The 20,931-nt window shown below is 41.2% G+C and overlaps 1 protein-coding gene across 1 annotated transcript in view; it reads right to left on the reverse strand.

The window, feature by feature from the left end:
* IGSF21 (immunoglobin superfamily member 21) overlaps positions 1–20,931 on the reverse strand; it is an 87,590-nt gene that overhangs the window by 32,130 nt on the left and 34,529 nt on the right. Inside the window, exons 2-3 of the mRNA XM_074216822.1 lie at positions 4,788–4,903; positions 845–1,316 (exon numbers count right to left, since the gene is read on the reverse strand). Coding sequence (XP_074072923.1) covers positions 845–1,316; positions 4,788–4,903 — 588 coding nt within the window. The remainder of the gene's footprint in view (positions 1–844; positions 1,317–4,787; positions 4,904–20,931) is intronic.

Below are 20,931 nucleotides of genomic sequence, written 5' to 3' on the forward strand. Positions count from 1 at the left end.
ATATATATGAACACACATGTATATTCACACACATACAATGCATACACATCTACACACATGCACACAGAGCACACATAGACAGCTACACATAGGAATATATGCTCATGTATATCAACTGCATGTGTGTACATGTGTGAATAGGGAAACATGAATCTGCATACAGGCGTGACTATATACACATTTGGGTCTACCTCTATATTACTTTTCAGACTTACAAAAGGCAGTGATTTTGCTTAATTTATCTTCGTATCTTGGCCCCCCCAATTACTACCTCCTCTGCATTTGCTTTCTGTCTCAGGGCTTTGTACAAAACCTTAATAAAGGCTTGTTGATTTGAAATGCTGGATTGAATTCCATTAATTAGAATCTTCCTCAGGCCATAGCTAAAAAAGAGCAGGTGTGGGGTCAGGTAGGTGTCCGTGCGTATGTGTATGTGTATAGAATGTGTGTGGGGGTGTGTGTGAAGGAAGGGGCACAGGAAAAGGGTAGATGTTATATCCTTCTAGATGAGGTAAGATGTCCAGGGTCAGGACTAGGTCCTCACCTTTTTGAGGATTTATCCCCTATCTTAGAATATTTCTTTTTTTTTTTGTTCCTAGAATCTTCTGAAAAATTAGGAAGAATCATTAGATGTCAGAGCTGGGAGGACCCTTAGAAAACAAAATGTCAGCTTAGTAAATTTACCTGATCTCACTTCTATATTCTTATATTTTCTTACCTCCAGATCTTAACCTCCATGAGCATGACCCTACCTTGGTAATCTGACCTTTACTCTGATCTCCACCCTCCCACATAGTGTCTCAGTTCTGAAAGGTCTGAGAGACCCATTTCTACATGGTCTTACCAAGGGTGACCTCAGCCTGCATGGGCATGGAGAGAGCCGGGTGCTTGACCTCACAGCTGAAGAGAGCCTCATTGTCCACCTGAGGGTTGAGGGTCCAGGTGAGCAGGGCCCGCACCTCCACAGTGCCATCGCTTCCTGGGGCTCGGCTATGACGCAGGAAATAAACAGGCTCTGCGCTGTGGACCCATCGGGGGAACTCTCGGCTCACCACAGTCTCTGGGATGTTCTCAGTTGTAGGTTGGAGGACAAGACTTGGGTCTGGGGTCAGGCCCCGGAAGGGCCCCTCTGTATAGGGATGCCCACCCCTGCCCTCAGCATCCAGTAGGGAGAGTGATTTCTGCATCTTAGTATCATCCAGATCGCGATGCAGCAGGCTACGAAATGCCCGACTGTCTTGGAGGGCAGCTGTTCCAACGGCGGGTTCTGACAGGGACACAGCTTCAATGGGTTCACCATCTCGCTTGAAGTAAACCTAAAATGGAAGGGTATAAATGATCACATAAGGGAGCCAGAGAATGATAGGGTTCAAGACCCAATCCCTCCAGGAAGTCTTCTGGGAGTGCCCTTGTCCATTCTTCTCCCTCCAAGCAGACTTCCACCACTGTCCATATATATCTCCTCAGCTCAATTCTCTATTCTTGGAATAATTATTGTTTGGCTTATCTGTGCCATAGGTACCATCCTAAGCTACCTTCTCCTCCATAATCAGTATCATTTGGTTTCTCTGCTTTAAACAAATCACATTACTCAGGCCAAAGACCAATTCAGACAATATTTGAATTTATTGCTGTTTTAGGTTAATCATGATATTGTTTTGTAGTTTTGGCCCAGAAAACCAGGAGGAAGCTAGAGTTTTAATCTATTAAATATACTCTGGAAAAAATACAGGAATTCATTTTTGCATATTTCAAATGCACTGGGGGGTGGGGAGTGTGTGACTAATTAAAGGACTCCCAGGGTGAGTTTGTTTCTAATGGGAGGAATTGTCTCCCAATTCATCTGTTGCATAAAACCTGATTTTCCAATCTGGAGGTTGTTTAACATGAGGTATACAATTATAGCTGCAGATGAATCATTTTTAAATGTTTTCCTTGGTTTGTGTATTTCTCTTGCTTCCTCCTTTAGACTGGGAACTATCTAAGGGATAGGGGGCATGTCTCTCTCGTAGCAGCAACCTAAGGTTTGTGACATTTCCATCCTCCTCCTGGAGGTCAGGGTTGTGTCTTGGCTCTTAAACTTGGAGTTTCTTGAGGAAAGGGACTCTTTCTTTCATCAAGGAGTGGGGGGTCTGGCTCCTTGAGGGAAGAAAATGACATCTTTCCCATTGGAATAGAAACTTCTGGAGGAAGGGAACTTGAGAATTATAGGAACTGGGTTCAAATCTCACCTCAGAAGCTAATTACTTGTATAACCTTCCAAGAGTTTCAGGTTCTTCCTCTAAAAAGGGGGTTGAACTAGTTGACTTCTGGTCCTTTAACATTCTAAATCTGGGTTCCCCTTTGATTGATATAAATTCCTATAACTCTCTCATCAAGTTGGAAGTTGACTTCGCCGGTCAGGGTCTAACTGTCTTCCCTATTAGACTGGGTATTTCCTGGAGGCAGGGACTAACAGACAAGTTTGCTTTCTGGAGGAATAGATCATGCCTTTTTCCAAGGGAGCTATACCTCACAGTGCCTGGTGAGGGATTCTGGATATATTAGTCATCAGAGGGAACCCTCACTTGAACACCTTGGCAGCTTCTTGGGAAGGGACTTGGTTTTTGAGCAGGAGGATGGGAGCTCTTGAGTGGGGGAAATTAGAAAGATATTGGAAGAAGAAATGGGAGAAAAGTGTCTCTGTGTGTGTGTGTGTGTGTGTGTGTGTGTGTGTGTGTGTGTCTAAAGTCTGAGCAGGTGTGCTTGTGTGGGAGGGAGATAGGTGTGCAGCTCTGGAGAAAGAAAATTGTCCTCTAGCTTTCTCTTTTAATGGGGAATTCAAGTTTTGAGCTGTGGAATTTAATTCAATTTGTTGTTTTTATATTTTGGTACATGCGCTTAGAGGCCTGTGGGAAACGGGTGTCTCTTTAATAAATCGAATAAATAAATCGATGGGAGCTGAGGAAAGGGGTTGGTGAACACGTGGGAAGCTTCTCTGAGGGAGGTTGGATCCCAGGAGGGAAGGGAGGGAAGGAAAGAGAGGAAGAAAGAGAGAAGAGGAAGACAATGGGGATGAGAGAAGGCAGAATTAGTGACAGGAGGTGTATGTGTGTGTGTGTGTGTGTGTGAGATTGGGGTGGGATGGGGGGGGTGGAATCAAATACAAGAGAGGCCAATCTGTCAGAGTTAAAGCCTCCAAAAATGCATGTCGCTTGCTTATAAAGGACTGCTTTGGGTTTTTTAAAAAGTGCTTCAAAAGCCGAATTGTAATTTATATCAAAGGATTCCTCTGAGCTTCCGACATCCCAGGCAGATGCCAGGAACTGGCAGAATATTGTGTGTGGGGGTGCTGAGAAATATTTTTAAAGGGGGGAATATTTGATGTGTGAAACCTTAGGGGCTTGGTCTTCGAAAGTTCTCAAGAGCCCTATGGCACTGTTGGCAGTGGCAGTGGGAATGAAGGGGCTAAGGGGGGGGGGCTATCAGAAATGACCCATGGGGGAGGACAGCGGCTCTTGCTGGCCCTCTGTAACTGCAGGGTTGGCAGGTAATGGGGGGAAGTAACAAGAATAGAGTGGGGAGACTGGGATTGTTCCCCAATCTTCTCTGGGGTCTAGGAGCTCCCTTGGACCTTTTTATCTGTTCTTTCTATTGTGTTCATTTTTATCTAAGGAGGAAATTTGGGTTTCTAATGGAGTTGGTGGAGGTTCACATTGACCTTTAAATCAAAGGGTCTTTGTAGCAAAGCCCACCAGTCAGGCCCTTTGGGAATCACCAGAGGATTAAGAGGTAGATAAGAATTTACCTCCTCATATTTCATAGAAGAAACAGAGGTTCTTAACAGAGATGTGACTTACCCAAAAGTAGAAAGCAGTATATTGTGAAATTTAAAGACAGGCCATAGGCATATAACTCTAGAAATGGAAGGGACTTTGAAGGCAATCTAATTCAACCTCCTGATTTTACAGATGAAGAAACTCAGGTGTGGGGAAATGACCTAAAACCACTTAGGCAGTGAGCATCAGAGACAAGATGTGGATCCAGGTCATGGTTCCAAATCCAGTACCCTTAGCCAGAGGGAACAAAGCACAAGGAGAAAGGCTTGAGTCAAATTTCTCCCTGGTTCCTGCCAGTTTCTACACCCTGTTCTCTTTTTCTAAATCACCCCAGATTAGCCCTTTCCAACCACTCATTTTTTGACCACATTCAAATTATCCCTTAAAATAGCCATGACAATGAGTATTTCCAAGGCTTCGGGGATTTTAGGTGGACACTAAAAGAAATCAGTTAGATTATAATTACTTTCCCTTTTTCTCTTTTTAAATTTTTTAAAATTAACTTTCTCTTGTTTTCTGAGCCTCAGGATCTGTGATAAGTCCATGTTCTTTTAGCCCAGAGAGCCTGAATGTTGAAGGAAGATGGGAGGACTAGAGGAAATGATGGGTCTGGTCATTGTGGACAGGTAGGACCAAAAAATATTGTGGATGGCTCATAAAATCATAAACTCAAGAATTGAAGGGGATTTTGGAAATAATCCAGTCTTCCTCTTTTGTTTTGTTAATGAGAAAATTGATTCTCAAAGAGGATAAGTGATTTTTCCGAGATCATAAGAAAGTAGTAGAATGTCCTTCAAACTCAACTCTTTAGACTCTACGAGTTGACTTAGGCCTACTTGGCTACCAGGGTGTCATTCTTGGTCCTTCCCTATCTCCCTGTTGAACTTTCATTTGGGATGTCCAGGGATTGGGATGCCTACATCTAAGTGGACCAAAGGAGAGAAAGGTGGGATTGTTGGGACCACTCACCACAGGGGCTGGCTTCCCTCCTGATACGATGCAGACCAGGGTGAAGTTCTGAGCCTGGTAGCGGCTGAATGGGGCAGGTGTGTCAGCAGCCACAACAGCAATGGAAGTGGGTGGAGCTGTCAGGGAGGCAAACACGGGTAGAGTTTAAAGATAGCCTGTACCAATTTCAGGGGCTACCCTCATTTCACCCCTGGACAGTCACTGAGTCAACCTTCTCTATCAAATTCCCACCCAAACCTCCTCCTGAAAGCCTGTGAGAGTCAGTAATAAGCACCTTATCTAGGGCTCACATAATAATTTGAAATCTTCAATGAATTTGCTTTGTAATTTCAAATGTTCTAGGAATTTAGGATTAGACTTTGGAGATTCCCAGAATTATCTTTGGAATAACCATGTAACCTCATAGACTTAGGGAAATTGGACCCCAAAGAGACAATATGGTTCCTCCTCACTTGGAGGTAAGATGGAAAGCCCCTCTCATCACTCATGGCTTACAATCCTTCCCCTTCATGTAAGGGGAACCCACATTTTTTTGGTTTATATCCTAAGTCTATGCAGTCACTCTCTGGAAACTTGTGCTAATAGATTTAAAGCAAGTCAGTTCTGTGGTTCTATGGGTAGAGCACTGGACCTGGAGTTCAAGAAGACCTCAGTTCAAATCTCATTCAACTAATAACTACTGAATTGCCCCATGTATAAGACACCCTTTTCAAAAAAAAAATTTGGAGTCTAAAAACTGGGGGCATCTCATACTTGCATTTTCTGTTTTTTCATGCTTGTTGTCTTTGTGCTCATTGTTTTGCATTTACTACCAATATGTTAGATTCTGTTTTGTCACCTTCTGCCCAGAAATGACTCAGAAAAGATTTTTGCACAGTGCTGAATTCAAGTTCAAAGTGATCCAGTTTGCAAAAGTGAATGGAAATTGTGCTAAACATCAGTTTGGTTCTCTTCAAACTAAGAAAACCATCTGAGACTGGCTTTGGGAAGAAGAAATCTAACCAAAAGTGCCATGGCCGAAGAAGACCATGAGAGGCAAGGCAGCCAAATGGTCTGAGTTAGGGAGGGAATTGAAGAGATGGATTGAAGAGCAAAGGACAAGTGGAATTCCTGAACCCACTAAGATGGTTCAGCAGGGGACAAGAAGAATTGCTGATAAAAAAGAAATTACTGATTTCAAAAGAGGGCACAATTGGTACTTTGGGTTCATGAAACAGAGTGGACTATACATGTGTCCACACACCAGATTTGACCAAAAGATGCCTGAAAGCTAGGAGCAGAAGGTCCTTGAATTTCACGATGAATAAAATTTGAATTCAATAATTTTATGGAATATATATTATATTTCAAATTTTGGGTTCTCAAATTAAGATGCATCTTATACATGGGAAAATGTGGTATGTGACCCTGAGTAAGTCACTTAGCCCTGTTTGCTTCAGTTTCTTCATCTGTAAAATTATCAGGAGAAGAAATGGCAAACTGCTCCAATATCTCTGCCAAAAAAATTCAAAAGAGGTGACAAAGAGTCAGCCAGGACTGAAACAAATGAACAACATTGATAAGCTTTAGGACTGGAACCTCAACAGTTCCTTTATTCAACAGATAAGAAACCTGAGACTGAGAGAGGTTAAATAACTTGCCTTAAGTCAGAAAGATGGCAAAGAGTAGGTAAAATTCAAACCCAGGTCCTTGGATTCCGATGTTCACCCTCCTCCCACTGTATTGTCTTGCCTTGAATCCATGTTTATTTCCTATCTGCCTACTAAGGCAGTGACCAACTCAATTTTCAAAAGGGAGCTTAAGGTTCCATAGAGTAAATAGTTGCCTGTGAGAAGGTTTGTTTGTTGAGTGAGTCATCAAGTCAGTCAATATTTAATAAACATTGATTTAAGCAGAGAATCCTGTGCCCCAATGATGAGCACAACAAGCATTTATTAAGCTCCTTCTGTGTGCACAGTCCTCTCCCACAGGTGACCTCATCACTGTGTACAGTTTTTCCTCCAGTGACATGCAAAGGTAATTTTCAACATTCGTCCATTTGCAAGTTTATGAGTTCCACATTTTTCTACCACCCTACCTTCCTCTCTGAGCCCAGTGACCAATCTGGTAAAAGTTATATATATATTATATATAATTGTATTTAACATATTTCCATATTATTCATGTTGTGAAAGAGGAATTAGAGGTAAGGGGGAAAATGAGAAAGAAAGAAAAAACATAAATTTTTAAAAGGGTACGTAGTATGCTTTGCTCCACATTCAGACTTTACAGTTTATATTGCTGTTGTTTTTCTGGATTTGATTATCATTTTCCATAACAAGGCTCTCAGCATTCTCTTTGATCTGTTGAGAGGAGTTGTACCCATCATAATCGATCCATCTCAAAATGTTATTGTTAATGTGTACAGTGTTTTTCTGGTTCAGTTCATTTCACTCTGCATCAGTTCATAAACAAGTCTTCTAGGCTTTTCTAAAGTTTGACTGCTCATGATTTTTTTTTTTACCAAATAATAGTACTCTGTAACACTGTTGCTGTGAATTCTTGAAGGCCTGATGAGTTGGAGGGAATATAAACCCTGACAGATTAAATCAAGTGAGGAGGCCTTCAAGTATGGACCCAGACTGGAATGTCTGTTGTCTTGAGGACCAGCCTGACTAAGTTCAGAGAAACTCATGTGTAGACTGACTGGGGACAAATGTATCTGCCAGCAGTATCTCAACAAGACAGCATGCTATCATAGACAAGTTTTGCAATCATTGTCATTGATTTGCTGGACCATCATAGATGAAACCCCCAAATCTCCAACCACTGTCTGAACAGGAATCCCTATACAACATCCCATTGAGTAGCCATCCAGACTTGAATAACTTCAGAGTGGAGGAATTCACTATCTCTCTACTCAAGACAATTCCACTTTGGAGAGGCTCTGATCTTTTTTGCAACTTCCACCCATTGCTTCTGATTCTACTCTTGGGCCCAAGGAAAGTAGGGTTAATTCTTCATGCTCATAGAGAGCTGTCCAGATAATTGAGATAATTGAGGAGCACTATATTGCCTCTTCTCCTACTCCTTTTCTTCTAAACAACCCCAGTTCATATGATGGGCCCTCAAATGGGTGTAACTGAGAAGCTAGGAATCTTCTGTTTCCTTAACGATACACACATGAAGCAAGGGGGGGCGTGGACTAGATAGACCCAGGTGACTTGAAGATAGACCTAGGTGACTTGAGTCCCTTCTCACTTTAAATTATAACCCTATGGTCCCTTCAGCATCTTCATTGATCATGTCAATGGGATCATGACAAAAGAAATAGGAGGAGAGACCTGGGATATAGATGTAGGGAGGGGCTCAGAGTTTTAGATTCTCCCACCAGTGAAGAGTTATTAACTTTCCTTCACCTGTAATCTACTTAATGAGAGCCTGAATCTAGGCATAGATCTTAGTAACCTTGACAGAAAGTACCACAGAGTGTTCTTCCACTGGAGGTAGATGAAGATAAAACTAGCTGGCATTTCTATAACAATTTAAGATTTGCAAAGTGCTTTATATATTATATCATTTGATTCCCATGACGTCTCTTTGAAGAAGGTCTTATTATTATCTTCATTTTAGACATCAAAAAGCTGAGTGCAAGAGAAGGCTGAAAAAATGACTTGTCCAGGGAATCATAGTTTGGTCCCTTCTTTGCCGCATCTGAAAGCTGCCGATATTTTACTGAGGGGTGTTTTCATCCCTATTTCTTTTCTGGGATGTCCTTAATCCCAAATGGAGAAAGATGTGACTCATATTTCCAAACTAAGATAAAAGAGGCTAGATATTTGGCATCCCAACAGTGAAAAGTTGCCGATGACTAGGCTTATTAGGGGAGACAGAAAATCCCACATGGGAACTCTAGCTTGGCTTACATCTTTCTCTGGTTGAGAAAGTCAGACATTATAGTCTCTCAGAGAAGGGAGAAATAGCCCTATATGGTAAGAGTCATACTTTGCTTATCTTCAGATCCCTTCCCTAGTGATTTTGCCTATCAGGGGGGAATATAGCCAAGAAGTAGGATTGAAAACAACCAAAAAAAAGGCCTCTATGAAAACAAAGCAAAAATCATGAAATTCAGGCATTAAAGTTCATTTTATAGTCACTTAATAAATATTAAGTGCCTGTTGTATACCAGACACAATCCTAAGTGTTGGGGATTCAAAGAGAGGCAAAGGCAAATCTTTGATCTCAAGTTCACAGTCTAATAGGAGAGGCAATGTGAATGAATAAAGCATTAATTGAATGACTACTGTATGAAAGATCCTGTGCTAAAGGCTTGGGATTTAAAGAAAGGAAAAAGACCAGGTCTTGATCTCAAGAAGCTCACAGTCTAGTAGCAGAGATGACATGAATGAATAAAGCATTTATTAAATGCCTGTGTTTGCCAGACACTGTGCTAAAGTCTGGTAACACAAAGAAAGAAGATGGACAACCCCTTTCCTCAAGTTGCTCACAATCTAATGGGAGAAGCTAGCACATAAAAAGAAGATGAAAAGGGGAGGGAGATAGGAAGGAAAGTAGAGTTCCTAGTGAGAGTATGATGAAGTCATACAGCTAGGTGGGAGATGGTGAGGTGTCTGCCCTGGTCACTCTGCTTACATGGAACATCTGGGTGGGACCTTCTGATGTTCATCCTCCACCCTCTGCAATTGTCACCCATGGGGAGGTGGGAGTCTCAGAGTTGATTTTGATTTTGCAAGAAAGATGAGTTTGCAAAAGCCCTTATAACCCTTACTCGAGACTTTTCTACGCTTAATTTATACACAATTCTAACAAACATGAGAGTCTCCATGGATAAAGATCATGGATAAAGAACAGACAATAGAGCCAGCAGAATCCAACCCACATTGGCTGTGTAACTCTGAGTAAGTTATTTAACCTCTTAAGTGCTCTAGAAAATTCCTTAAGATTCAAATTTTCAGAGAAGGTGCCAGCCTGGTGTCAATGGGATGACAATAGAAATAGGAGGCAATACTGGGGAGACAACCAGAGGGAGGGGCTCAGAGCAAGCCTCAGCAATTCCAGGAAGTTTTAGCTTTCCCTACCACTGGAAAGTTATATCTGTTGAATTCCTGCTTTGTCAAAGCCTGAATCTAGGCTCTCTAATCCAGTTTAAGCAACCTCTTCACATAGGAGTTCCTAAACCAATGAAATTAGGGGTCCAGGTCTGTAATAAGAGTGTCTGCCTCCTTCATCAATAGTTATTTACAAGTGAAATATGATGGTGGTGAAGTTGGTAGGGAACAGGACATCAAGAGGGAAGTGAAAAAAAGACTCCCAAGATATCAAAACAGATATGGAAAAGTCCAAGAACTTTTAGCTTGAGCTTGATTCCATAGGGAAGCCCTGATAGCTCTCCTTGCATCAATACTGATAAAAAAGACTGGTGGGTGCAACTCACACATAAATACTTAGATGGGAATCCTTAATCATTTTATATTCATCCGTGTGTTTATTCTCTTCATTGACATAAACTCCATCTGCTTATTGTTTATTATAAGTATAAGTGTAGAACATGGTTATCGAGAGTAGTTAAAAAACTAGTTCCTGTGGGGGGTCAAATAATAAAAGTATTGATCTAGGGCTTTTATATTTTGCAAAGCACATTGAAAATATTACCTCATTTGATCCCTGCGACAACTCTGAGAGTTAGGTGCCATTTTTATCCCCGCATTATAGATGAAGAAACTGAGGCAAACAGGGGTTAAGTGACTTGCTTGGGATCACACAATTAGGAAGGGTCTAAGGCCATATTAGAACTTGGGTCTTCCTGACTTTGTAGCAATGGGCTGGGAATCAGGAAGATCCTTGAGTTCAAATCTGGCTTCAGACCCTTACTAATTGTATGACCTTGGGCAAGTTCTTTCACCCTGTTTACCTCACTTTCCTCATCTGTCAAATGAACTGGAGAAGGAAATGGTACACTACTCTAGTGTTTTTGCCAACAAAACCCCAAATAGGGTAATGAAGTATTTGTCAGAACCAAAAAGACAACAGCCTCCTGACTGCAAGTCCAGTATTCTGAACATGGTGGTGTCACCTGGCTGCCTCTTTGAACCTCAGTTTCCTCATCAGTAAAAGGGGGACCCACAATACCCATGCACCCTTTCACAGGATTATGCTGAAATGCAAATGAGGTAGAGCCTGAGAATTATTATAAACATCTCAGCTCTTTCCACGCTCCAATTTCTTTTCCCGCTCCGATGTTCCAATGTCCTTTTCAGCTCTAAAAGTCTTTGAGTCTGCAACATATGTTTCCTTATTCTGCTGTATGATCATCTATATGATCATATCCTTGCACCTACATATGTAAATCCATGTTTGAGAGATCAGTAGCCAAGTCACGTACACCACCCACACAGACCTGATCAACAACGCTCTTCTTGTCCCTCGTTAGATTTCTGAGCAGGTGTTAGCAATATGTACAGTTAATCAAGCCCGTCAGACAATAAGTGTTTTCAATTGTATAGACTGTGACACAATCCTTGCTGCTAATATCATCCTGTGCGCCTCCTCTCCATCCTCATCCCTCCGCCCTTTTCATATAACTTAAATCTGGGATTTGGCATCTCAGATGACTGACTGTCCTTTTAGCATTTGCTCACTGTCTCTCAGCTAGACGACTCCAAGATGCAATCTGGAACTGGATCCCCTCTAAAGAGACTGTGAGAATGCCATCCCCTAACTTCTGTTAACTTGTCACATACCCTGATCCTCCAAGAATTATAGAATGTCAGAGCTGGGAGGGACTTAGCTCATAGAACACAGAATGTCAGAGCTGGGAGGGACTTTAGAACAGAGAACGTCAATAAAGAATGTTAGAACTGGAAGGGACCTTTGCTCTTAGAACAGAATGTCAGAGCTGGGAGGGATCTTATAACATAGAATGTCAAAACTGAGAGTCTTTAGCAAATTTGTCAGAGCTAGAAGGGACCTTAGCTCTTAGAAAAGAGGATGTCAGAACTGGGAGGACATCTGCACTTAGAACACAGAATGGAAGAGCTGGAAGGGGTCTTAGAAATTAGAATGTAAGAATGGAGGTACTTTAGAATGTAGAATACCAACAGAGAATGTTAGAGCTAGAAGGGATCTTTGCTATTAGAAAAGATTGGAACATAGAATGTCAGAGCTAGGAGAGACCTTGCATTTAGAACACACTGTCAGAGCCAGGAGGGGTCTTAGATCATGGAATATCAGAGCTCAGAGGGACCTTAGAACATAGAATGTCAGATCTTGGAGGGATCTTAGAATCTAGCATGTCAGAGCTGGGGGGGCTTAGAACACAGAATGTCATACCTGAGGGCCTATAGAACATATAATGGAAGACCTAGGAGGGACCTTAGTACAGAGAATATTAGAACTGGAAGGGCCCTTAGAACATGGAATGTCAGAGCTAGGAGGGGTCTTAAAATACAGAATGTTAAACCGGGGTGGCCTTGGAACTAGAATATCAGAGCTGAGAGGGACTTTAGAACAGAGTTATTAGAGATAGGAAAGGCCTTAGAACAAAGAATAATGGAGGTGCAAAGTATCTAAGAAATAATTTAATCCCATTCCCTCATTTTTCAGGTGAGAAAACTGTGATGCTAATGGAGAGAGTCTTCAGTATTACAATCTGTTGTCGATTGGTTAAAGCTTGCATACTTACTAGCCAATGTGTACTCAGGGAAGACAAACTTGTTTTAATGTCCCTGTGAAGAGAATTTATCTAGGAAAATTTATTCTGACCTGAGTGTTGGAACCAAATATAAATGACCTTTGCAGGATCTGTTATTTTGGCCTCCCCATCCCTCTGTCTCTACGGGAGCTCATTATACTTACACGCACAACTGTCAGGAAATGTAGGGTCCCCATGGTTTTAGGTATGATATATTTTGTCTATAACTGTGATAGTAGCCTTGGAAAAGTTCTTTCCTGGGTTTCTCTGTGGAGCTGATGTTCCCTCCAGTCCCCCAACCAGTACCTCTTTGTGCCAAAGACCTGGGGCCATAGGCATCTCTGATCTCATTAATCACATAACTTCAATCAATCAGGTTTTTCTTGTGGGGGGGGGAGGGAAGAGAATGTACACATTTTCGGGAGTGGGTGAGTAGGATTAAAAACTAGTTGCAAATTGCATTAGTTGCAAAAATCCATTCCTTTCTCTTGGCAAGCCTGATCTATTGACTGTTCCTTTTTCAATTCTGCTCTATTCATTAGATCCATTTTCATCCCCCCTCCCAAACTGTTACTACAAGTGTCCATGAATAGAAAAGTTCCTTTTAAAAATATTTCTTTACTTTTCTCCCTGTCCATTTCTTATCCTATAATTCAATGACCGCCCTCTCATCCTTATCCATCTATTTCCCTATTGCCTCATCAAAATAGTAATTAAAATCCAGCTCCCTTGGAAATTCTGCTCTCACTTCACCCAGCTAACAAGAAGGGCCCCTACCAACTTTGTCCCTTTGGCACTTTGGTACCCATCACTGAAAATAATACTTGCTTTGAGGGTACTTAGGTAGTTTTAGTGTCATTTACTAGACTCTAAGCACTTAGACAATAGGGACACATTGAATCACCTAGAATTTGAGAATAAATCACAAAATAAAGAATTGTCAGAATCAGACTCTGAGTCTCAGTTTCCCCATTTGTAAAATGGGAATAATAATAGGATCTAATGCACAGGGTAATTGTAGTTATCAAATGAAAAAAATATGAAGTACTTTTCAAACCTGGGGGCACTATGCACATATCTAACATCACCATCATTATCATCATCAACATCTTTTTGATGGGGTTCAGATAGAAATAGTACTAGTTCAAATTCACTTTCCTCCTTTTATTATTGTTAAGAATAAATGATTATTAACTCATCATTAATATTATTATTGATTCATTATTATTAATAGATTTGGAATGGTTCTTTGAATATAAAACATTAGAATACAGATTGTTAGAGCTGGCAGGGACCTTAGGAAGATAGACTGCCAGAGCTACAAGAGATCTCAGAATGTATATAGAATGTTTGAATTGAAAGAAGCTTTAGAATATAGACTATCAGAGATGGAAAGTACCTAAGAACCTAGAATGTTAGAGGAAGAAGGGGTCTCAGGACAGAGAAGATCATCAGTAGTCTACTGAGCCAACTTAAACTGAAAAACTGCTTAGTAAATTTCCATAGCGAGCATTATGTCTCAGAAATTGCCAAATGCTACAAAATAGGGCTTCATTTACTGATTTGTTGATTGTCTAGGCTTAAGAAAGTGATGGAGACAATTTTAGTAATGCAGATTAAATGTAAAAGATATAAAAGTTTATTGAGGGTACATTTATTTTTCTCCTGGAGAGCTTGTTGTTCTATATTTATCAGCATATCTCTGAAGAACAGCAAGGAGTCTTAGAACCTAAAATGTCAGGGCTAGAAGGGACTTCAGAACAGGAAATATCAGAGTCCTGGAACACAAAAGATCAGAGCTGTAAGGAACCCTAGAACATAGAAATTCAGAGTTGGGAGGGCCCTTAGGCCACAGAATGTTAGAACTGTGAGGAGTCTCAAAATGGTGAAGGATAGAATTGGGGTGGAAGGAACCTTAGACCTTAGCCAGTCTGATCCAATTATTTTATTGATACCTCCAGGCAGTTGGATGGTACTTGTAACCCCCTTTCTTCTGATTCCTTTTACAGTGATCTCACTAAACCAAGAGGAAGTCTCATCCAAAGTCTTTGCAACCAGGTTTTGGTCTCAGGAGGATACATCAATGCAGAACCTGCCCCTCAACTTACCTTCTTCACAAGTCTAGCTAGGTAGTGCTGAGAGGGGTTAGTCCCACCCACTTATTGTATATGGCCTGGAGTGGGTCTGTGACTCCTGTAATGTCCCAAAGCTATTGAGCAGATGATGACTACTCAGAAGATGATGATGATGATGAAAACTTCTATTTTGCAAAGCACTTTCTCTACCATAATCTTTAGAGGCAGGAACTGGAAAACAGACTCTCCTTTTTCCTCTTGTATTCTCAGTCCTGGCTGAGGTTGGATGATTGATGGTACTTGAGAATTTTATCATTCCCCTTTTACAGATGAAGAAACTGAGGCTTTGGTACAAGATTTGACTTGATCATGTGCACAATTAGTATGCGCCTGAGAAGGGACTCAGACCCCGTGTTTAATCATGGAAGAAGCTCATATAGCTTGAAGGCACCTCAGAATTCATCTAACTCTCCTTTTGAGGAAGAAACTGAGGTACAGAGGTGAAAGGATTTGCCCAAGACCACCCAGGTGTTAAGTGTCAGAAATGGGCTAAGACCTAGGTCCTCTGGGTTGTCTTCACAATACCATGTTGACTCTTATGGATGAGAAAACAGGCATGGGAAGGTAAAGTCATCACATAGGGAAAAGTGGCGAAGTTGAGATTTGCAGTCAAGTCCTCTGCTTCCATACTAATTGACCTTTCATGTTTTTTTTTTGGCTATTTTGAAGGCAATCAGGGTGAAGTGACTTGTTAAGGGTTACCTAGCTTTTAAGTGACTGAGGTGATTTGAATTCAGAGTCTCCTGACTCAGGGACTGGTGTTCTATGTACTATGTCTCCTAGCTGCTCCTTTTCATTTTCTATTGACTTTCCCTTTCCCCATTAGGGTCTCTTCCTCCTCCTTTGTGGGTTTCTCAGACTACATAGACCTCATTTCAGTGAGGATTTTGGGATACTCATTCTAAAAGTCTCATAGGCCAAGGCAGGGCATTAGTGCAGAGGTTTGGGGGATGAGGGGTTATTGGGTTCCCCTCATCTTTTCCCCTCATCTTCAGCAGTGCACTCAGGAGGAGGCCTGATTCAGCAGACAGAATCAAACCTCATCAAGAATAACAACACAGGAGGTAGAGCTCCAAGTTGAGGATTTATGAGAAAATTAAATATTGAACTGAGCCATTGCAGCAATTGAGTTCAGAAAACAAAATCCAAACCCTGGCCCCCCAAACCCACTCCATTCTAGAAGAGAACCCCTACCTCAAATCAGATAGCCATTGGAGTGAAAGTAGTACAAATGGCATGCCCATGTGTCATGAGTCATGATCATGCAATGGGCCCTTTGTGCGGCAGCTGTTCCTTCCCTTCTCTTTGTTGCCTTGCCTTAGGCCTCCTCTCACCCATTTCACATGACCCTTTTTCATTTAATGGAAGCAACTGGAACCTGGTGCTCACATTCATCTGGGAAGCATTTCAGGGTTCTTTACTAGAATTCCCATATAAAATCTGCAACTCCTCTATCTTCCATACTCTCCCAGTGATGGGAGAGAATCCAAGGATCTCCAATTTTCCCATTCATGTGACCTGTCCCATAAATTCACCCTTCTCACCCTCACCGCCCCAAACCCTCCTCCCTCCACAGGAATGGGTGACTTTGACAGCAGAGCCAAAGGGGGCATGAACAGATGGTGTAGGATTGTTGAAATGTCTCAGAACACTCCACTCTCACCCTCACCATTCATTCATCTATCCACCCACTAGCCTCTCCATCACCTACCTCTCCCCTCCTCCCCCAGCTGTTGTGCTTTCTGATTAGCAACTCACAATGGGTAGCTCTGGATCATCAAGAGGCAGCCTGGAAGAGGGACTCATTCCCCTTAGGACCTAGAATGGAATTCTGGTTTTTGACAATCTGGTCACTTCCCACCAGAAACTTCCTCCCTTCTCTAAGCCTCCATTTTCTAACTGTCCAAGGAAGGAGTTGGAATGGATGATCTTTTGGTTCTAAGGTCATCTTCAACTCTTGATATAGAAAGTTGCCTGTTGAGGTCAAATGAGGCAGTTGGGAGTGGGATAGTGAGATTATAGGAAAGTTGACTGGTGTGAACTCTGATCTCTTGGTGAACCAAGGCTATCCTGAGAACACCACAACCCTGGATGTAACTTAGGTATTCTATTGCTATGAATATATTAGACTTTCCCCTACTTTAAGACCAAGTAATGGTTAGTGATTTTCTAAAGTGCAGATCTGACCATGTTACTCTCCTATTCAATAAACTTCAGAGGCTCCCTGTTGATTCTGAAATCTTCTGGGACAAGGTGGGGTTGAGGGGGAATGGTTTAGATTTTGTTTTCTTAACTTGATTGACTTGATTGCTTCAATGGCTCAGTTCAATATTTAATTTTCCCATAAATGCTTTAGTTGAAGCCCTCCCTCCTATGTTGTGATTCTTGATGAGGTTTGATTCTTCCTGATGACTCAGTCCTGAAGAAAAATTATTTATTAGACACCTACTGTGTATCACACATTATGCTGTGGGTAAAAAAGGCAAAGAGGAAACCATCCCTATCCTTCATTCTAGGAGAATATCATGACATCAGGGAGGGGATGCATGTGAATTGAATTTGAGTAAGGGGGTGCTGTGCTAAGTCACTTTCTCCTCTGGAGTTTTCTGGTTTCAGATGCTAGATATGACTGGAGATAGCCCTGGGTGTGAGGCAATCAGGGTGATGTGAGTTGGTCAAGGTCATACAGCTAATAAGTATCTGAGGTCAGATTTGAATTTAGGCCCTCCTGACTTCAGGGCTGATGCCCTGCTCCACCTTGCTGCTCCCAGGTGAATATGAACTCCCAAGGGAGTTTTGGTATGGTGAGTCTTAAAGATGGTAAATGGAGACAAAAAGCAACCAACTGCCACCTCTTAATTGCATTGGTAGGTAATGATAATGTTGCATTTGTAGGTAATTTTGATTTATGATTATTTCCTGAGAAAAGGGTGGACAAGAGAGAAAGGATGGATCCAAAGGGTTTATTGATAAATATATTAATTGATGTGAGGGGAAACTAGGCAACTAGGTGGCAAAAGTGGCTAGAACTAGGGTTAGGAAGATCTGAGTTCAAATTCAGTCTCAAACTGTTAGTAGTTGTATGACTTTGGGCAAGTCACTTAATCTCACTTCATGTGACTGAGGTATGGCTAGGGGACTTTGCTCAGGGAACAAGATTTAGATGCCACTAAAAGTCATCATATTCCTTGAGAATTTTAGGTCAACATGAAAAATTTGCTAGTTATAACTTAATAGAACATGTTCTCCTCTCGAGTATGATGACCTCCTACAATTCCTGATCTTCTCATGTTCCCTCAGAATCCAACTTTTACATTCCTGAATACTGCCAAATAAAGTCATGAATCTGGGCAGACTGTTATAAATACAGGTTATTTAATTTCACCTAGGTCAATCTTTTGATTTATGTCTGATCTCACTTTCACACTTCTTCCTGTGGTAGCTCCAGACCCTCTCCTCTTTCTTTTTCTTTTTCTTTTCTTTTCTTTTTGAAGCAGTTGAGGTTAGGTGACTTTCCCAGGGTTACAGAGCTAGTAAGTGTCTGAGTTTGAACTCAAGTCCTTCTGACTCCAGGGCAGGTGCTTTCTTCATTTTACCTCCTTTTCCATGCTTTCAACACCACTTCACACATCCTTACACTCTACCTATCACCTTATGTACTGCTTCAATGAGATCAAGATTATCCTCCCCTCCAAAGTTATCTCCCTTCACTGCTTCGTTTTAGAACCTCTCTGTATCATTCCCTATCTTCTCCTTTGCTCTGATCTCAGGATAAGACAGTCTTTTTCTTTGCCATATCTAATTTCTCTATTTTTCCTCCTGTCTCTTTCAGGAGCTTGACCCAAAGGTTATTCCCCATCTATCCTGTCATTGTCAATGTCAGTGAAGGATGTTATTGCTCATTCTTCCAACTAGAGATTCCTCCCTAAGAAATATGCTCAGGTTTTCCCCAATCTTAAATAAACCCTTCCCTCCTTCCTGCCATAACTTCAGACTAATTCTCAGATGTCTCATCTCTTTCATTAACATCCTAGAAAAACTGTCTACAATTCACTTTTTCATCATTCACTTACTCCTCAAGGTCTTGTAATCTGGCTTCTGACTTCACCACTTGAAAGGAACCGATTTCTCAAAGGTCACCAATGATGTTTAGCTGCTAAATCTGATGACCTTTTTTATTTTTTTAAATAAATTTTGATTGATATCTTTTGTTTTTACATCACTCACATTTCCCAATGCATCCATTCTCTCTCCCGCAATATTGCCAGACTTACTAACAAAAAATAAAAAAGAACAATAAAACATCCTGGCAAAACTAACCAAAACACTAAAAATGTCTGATATTATATTCAGTTTTCCATGTCCACAAGCTCCCATCTCTGCAAAGAGGTGGGGAGAGCTACCTTCTCATATTTCTTTGACTTTTTTTTTGTAATGGTCACTATGTTAAGCATTCTACCCCCTTGGATACTTGTTTCTTAAGCTCTAGGCCATCTCTCTCTTATCTTTCCTATCTGACAGCTCTTTCTCAGTCTCTTTTGTGTATTTTTCATTCATTTCCTTTCCCACATCTTGGATGTTTCCTCAAGGCTCTGTCTCTCTTTGATTTCCCCTATATTCTCTCCCCTGGCAACCTCATTCATTCCCATGGGTACAATGATTAACTGTTCATATGTCTCCCAAATATGTATCTCCAGCTACCAATGAACCCTTGAGCTTTAGTGTCTCATCTCCAAATGCCTGATGAATATTTCTGCTTGAATATCCAATCTAGCTACCAACTTAACATATCCCAAAGTTAATTCTTTTCTTCTCCCTAAACCTGTTTCTCTGGATTGTGGCCCCTTCCTCCCAGGCTCTCAGAAATTCTTTCTGGTTTACTTGTCTCTGTCATCCCTCACATTCAATCCATTGCTTTGTTTGATGAGTTCTATCACTCTAACTCTTGTATCTGTTTAGTCCTATAATCATCTTGGTCCAGGACAATTGTTTAGTGACCTCCTAACCAGTCTCTCTTCCTTTTCAAGCAATCCTTCATGCAATTTAAAGACAAAATCTTCTTAAGGCTTAGGTTTGGCCATGCCACAATGGTTCAAAAAGCATGAATTTTGTCAATAGAACAAAATACCTTGTCATTGAAGATCCTTCAACCTCTGGTTCCAACCCTCATTTCAAAATGAATTTCACTTTTTTTCCATTTATGCTTTTTGTTATACCTGGTGTGGTATACTATTCCCTGACCTCAGAATGTTATTTCCCACCTCGGTACATTTGCAGACCTGGCTCTCATGTCTGGAGACCCTCCCACCTCATGTCTGTCTTTGAGAATCTCTCTTCCTTCCAGCTCAGTTTAGCTGCCACCTCCTATGTGAAATCTTCCCCAATCCCCTCCAGCTAAACTTATTTCTTCAGTTCTTTAAATCCCTCTAGACACATGTCAGACATGTATCTATCTGCTTCTCCCTTTCGCCTCCATGCCTTCTCTTCCTCAGAGCCTACCTATGGGCATGTGTATGTCATCTTCTTTCCAATAGAACAAGGACCCCTTGACTGTTTCTTTTTCAGTTTTGAATACCCGGGGCCCAGCATGCTGCTCTTTGTTGTTGATTTTTGTGTTGGAGTTGAGAAGGAAGAGGGGGTCTAGTTCTAGAATTTCATCTGAGTATGCAATTCTCAGTGTGGAAATTCTTTCCATTGATGCAGCCAGTTTACAGTCTTTGAGAGTTGCCTAGGGGAATCTGAGAAGTTGACATAGTCAGGCTGTGTTAAGGGCAGGGTTCCCCTGGGGCTAAGGTCAGTCCTCTCTTTGCTACATCACATTATACTGCAAATACTGGTCTTGTTGCTCTTGTTCATGATTTAGTTGTGTCCTGCTCTTTTCAAATCCATTTTAGGTTTTATTGGCAAAGATACTGGAGTTGTTTGCCTTTTTTTACTCCAGTTCATGTTACAGATGAGGAAACTAAGGCAAACAGGATTAAGTGACTTGCCCAGGATCATACAGCTAGAAAATGTCTGAGGCCACATTTGAATTCAGATCTTCCAAATGCCAGGCCTGGAACTCTAATCACTGTACCTCCTAGTTGCCCCTACAAATAGGAGACACTTTATAAATGTCTGTGAAATTGAGTTGTATTATGAAGGAACCTTAACAATTATATAATCTAACCCTGTCATTTAATTTTAAAATTTAATTTTTTCAACTAATAAAAATCTATTTTCTCTCTTTCCCACTTCTCTTCATCCCCATTAGAAAAAGAAAAACAAGCCCTTTGAAACAAATATGCATTTTCAAGGGAAATAAATTCCCACATTAATC

The sequence above is a fragment of the Macrotis lagotis genome, chromosome 1, assembly GCF_037893015.1.
Source record: "Macrotis lagotis isolate mMagLag1 chromosome 1, bilby.v1.9.chrom.fasta, whole genome shotgun sequence".
Lineage (NCBI taxonomy): Eukaryota > Metazoa > Chordata > Mammalia > Peramelemorphia > Peramelidae > Macrotis > Macrotis lagotis.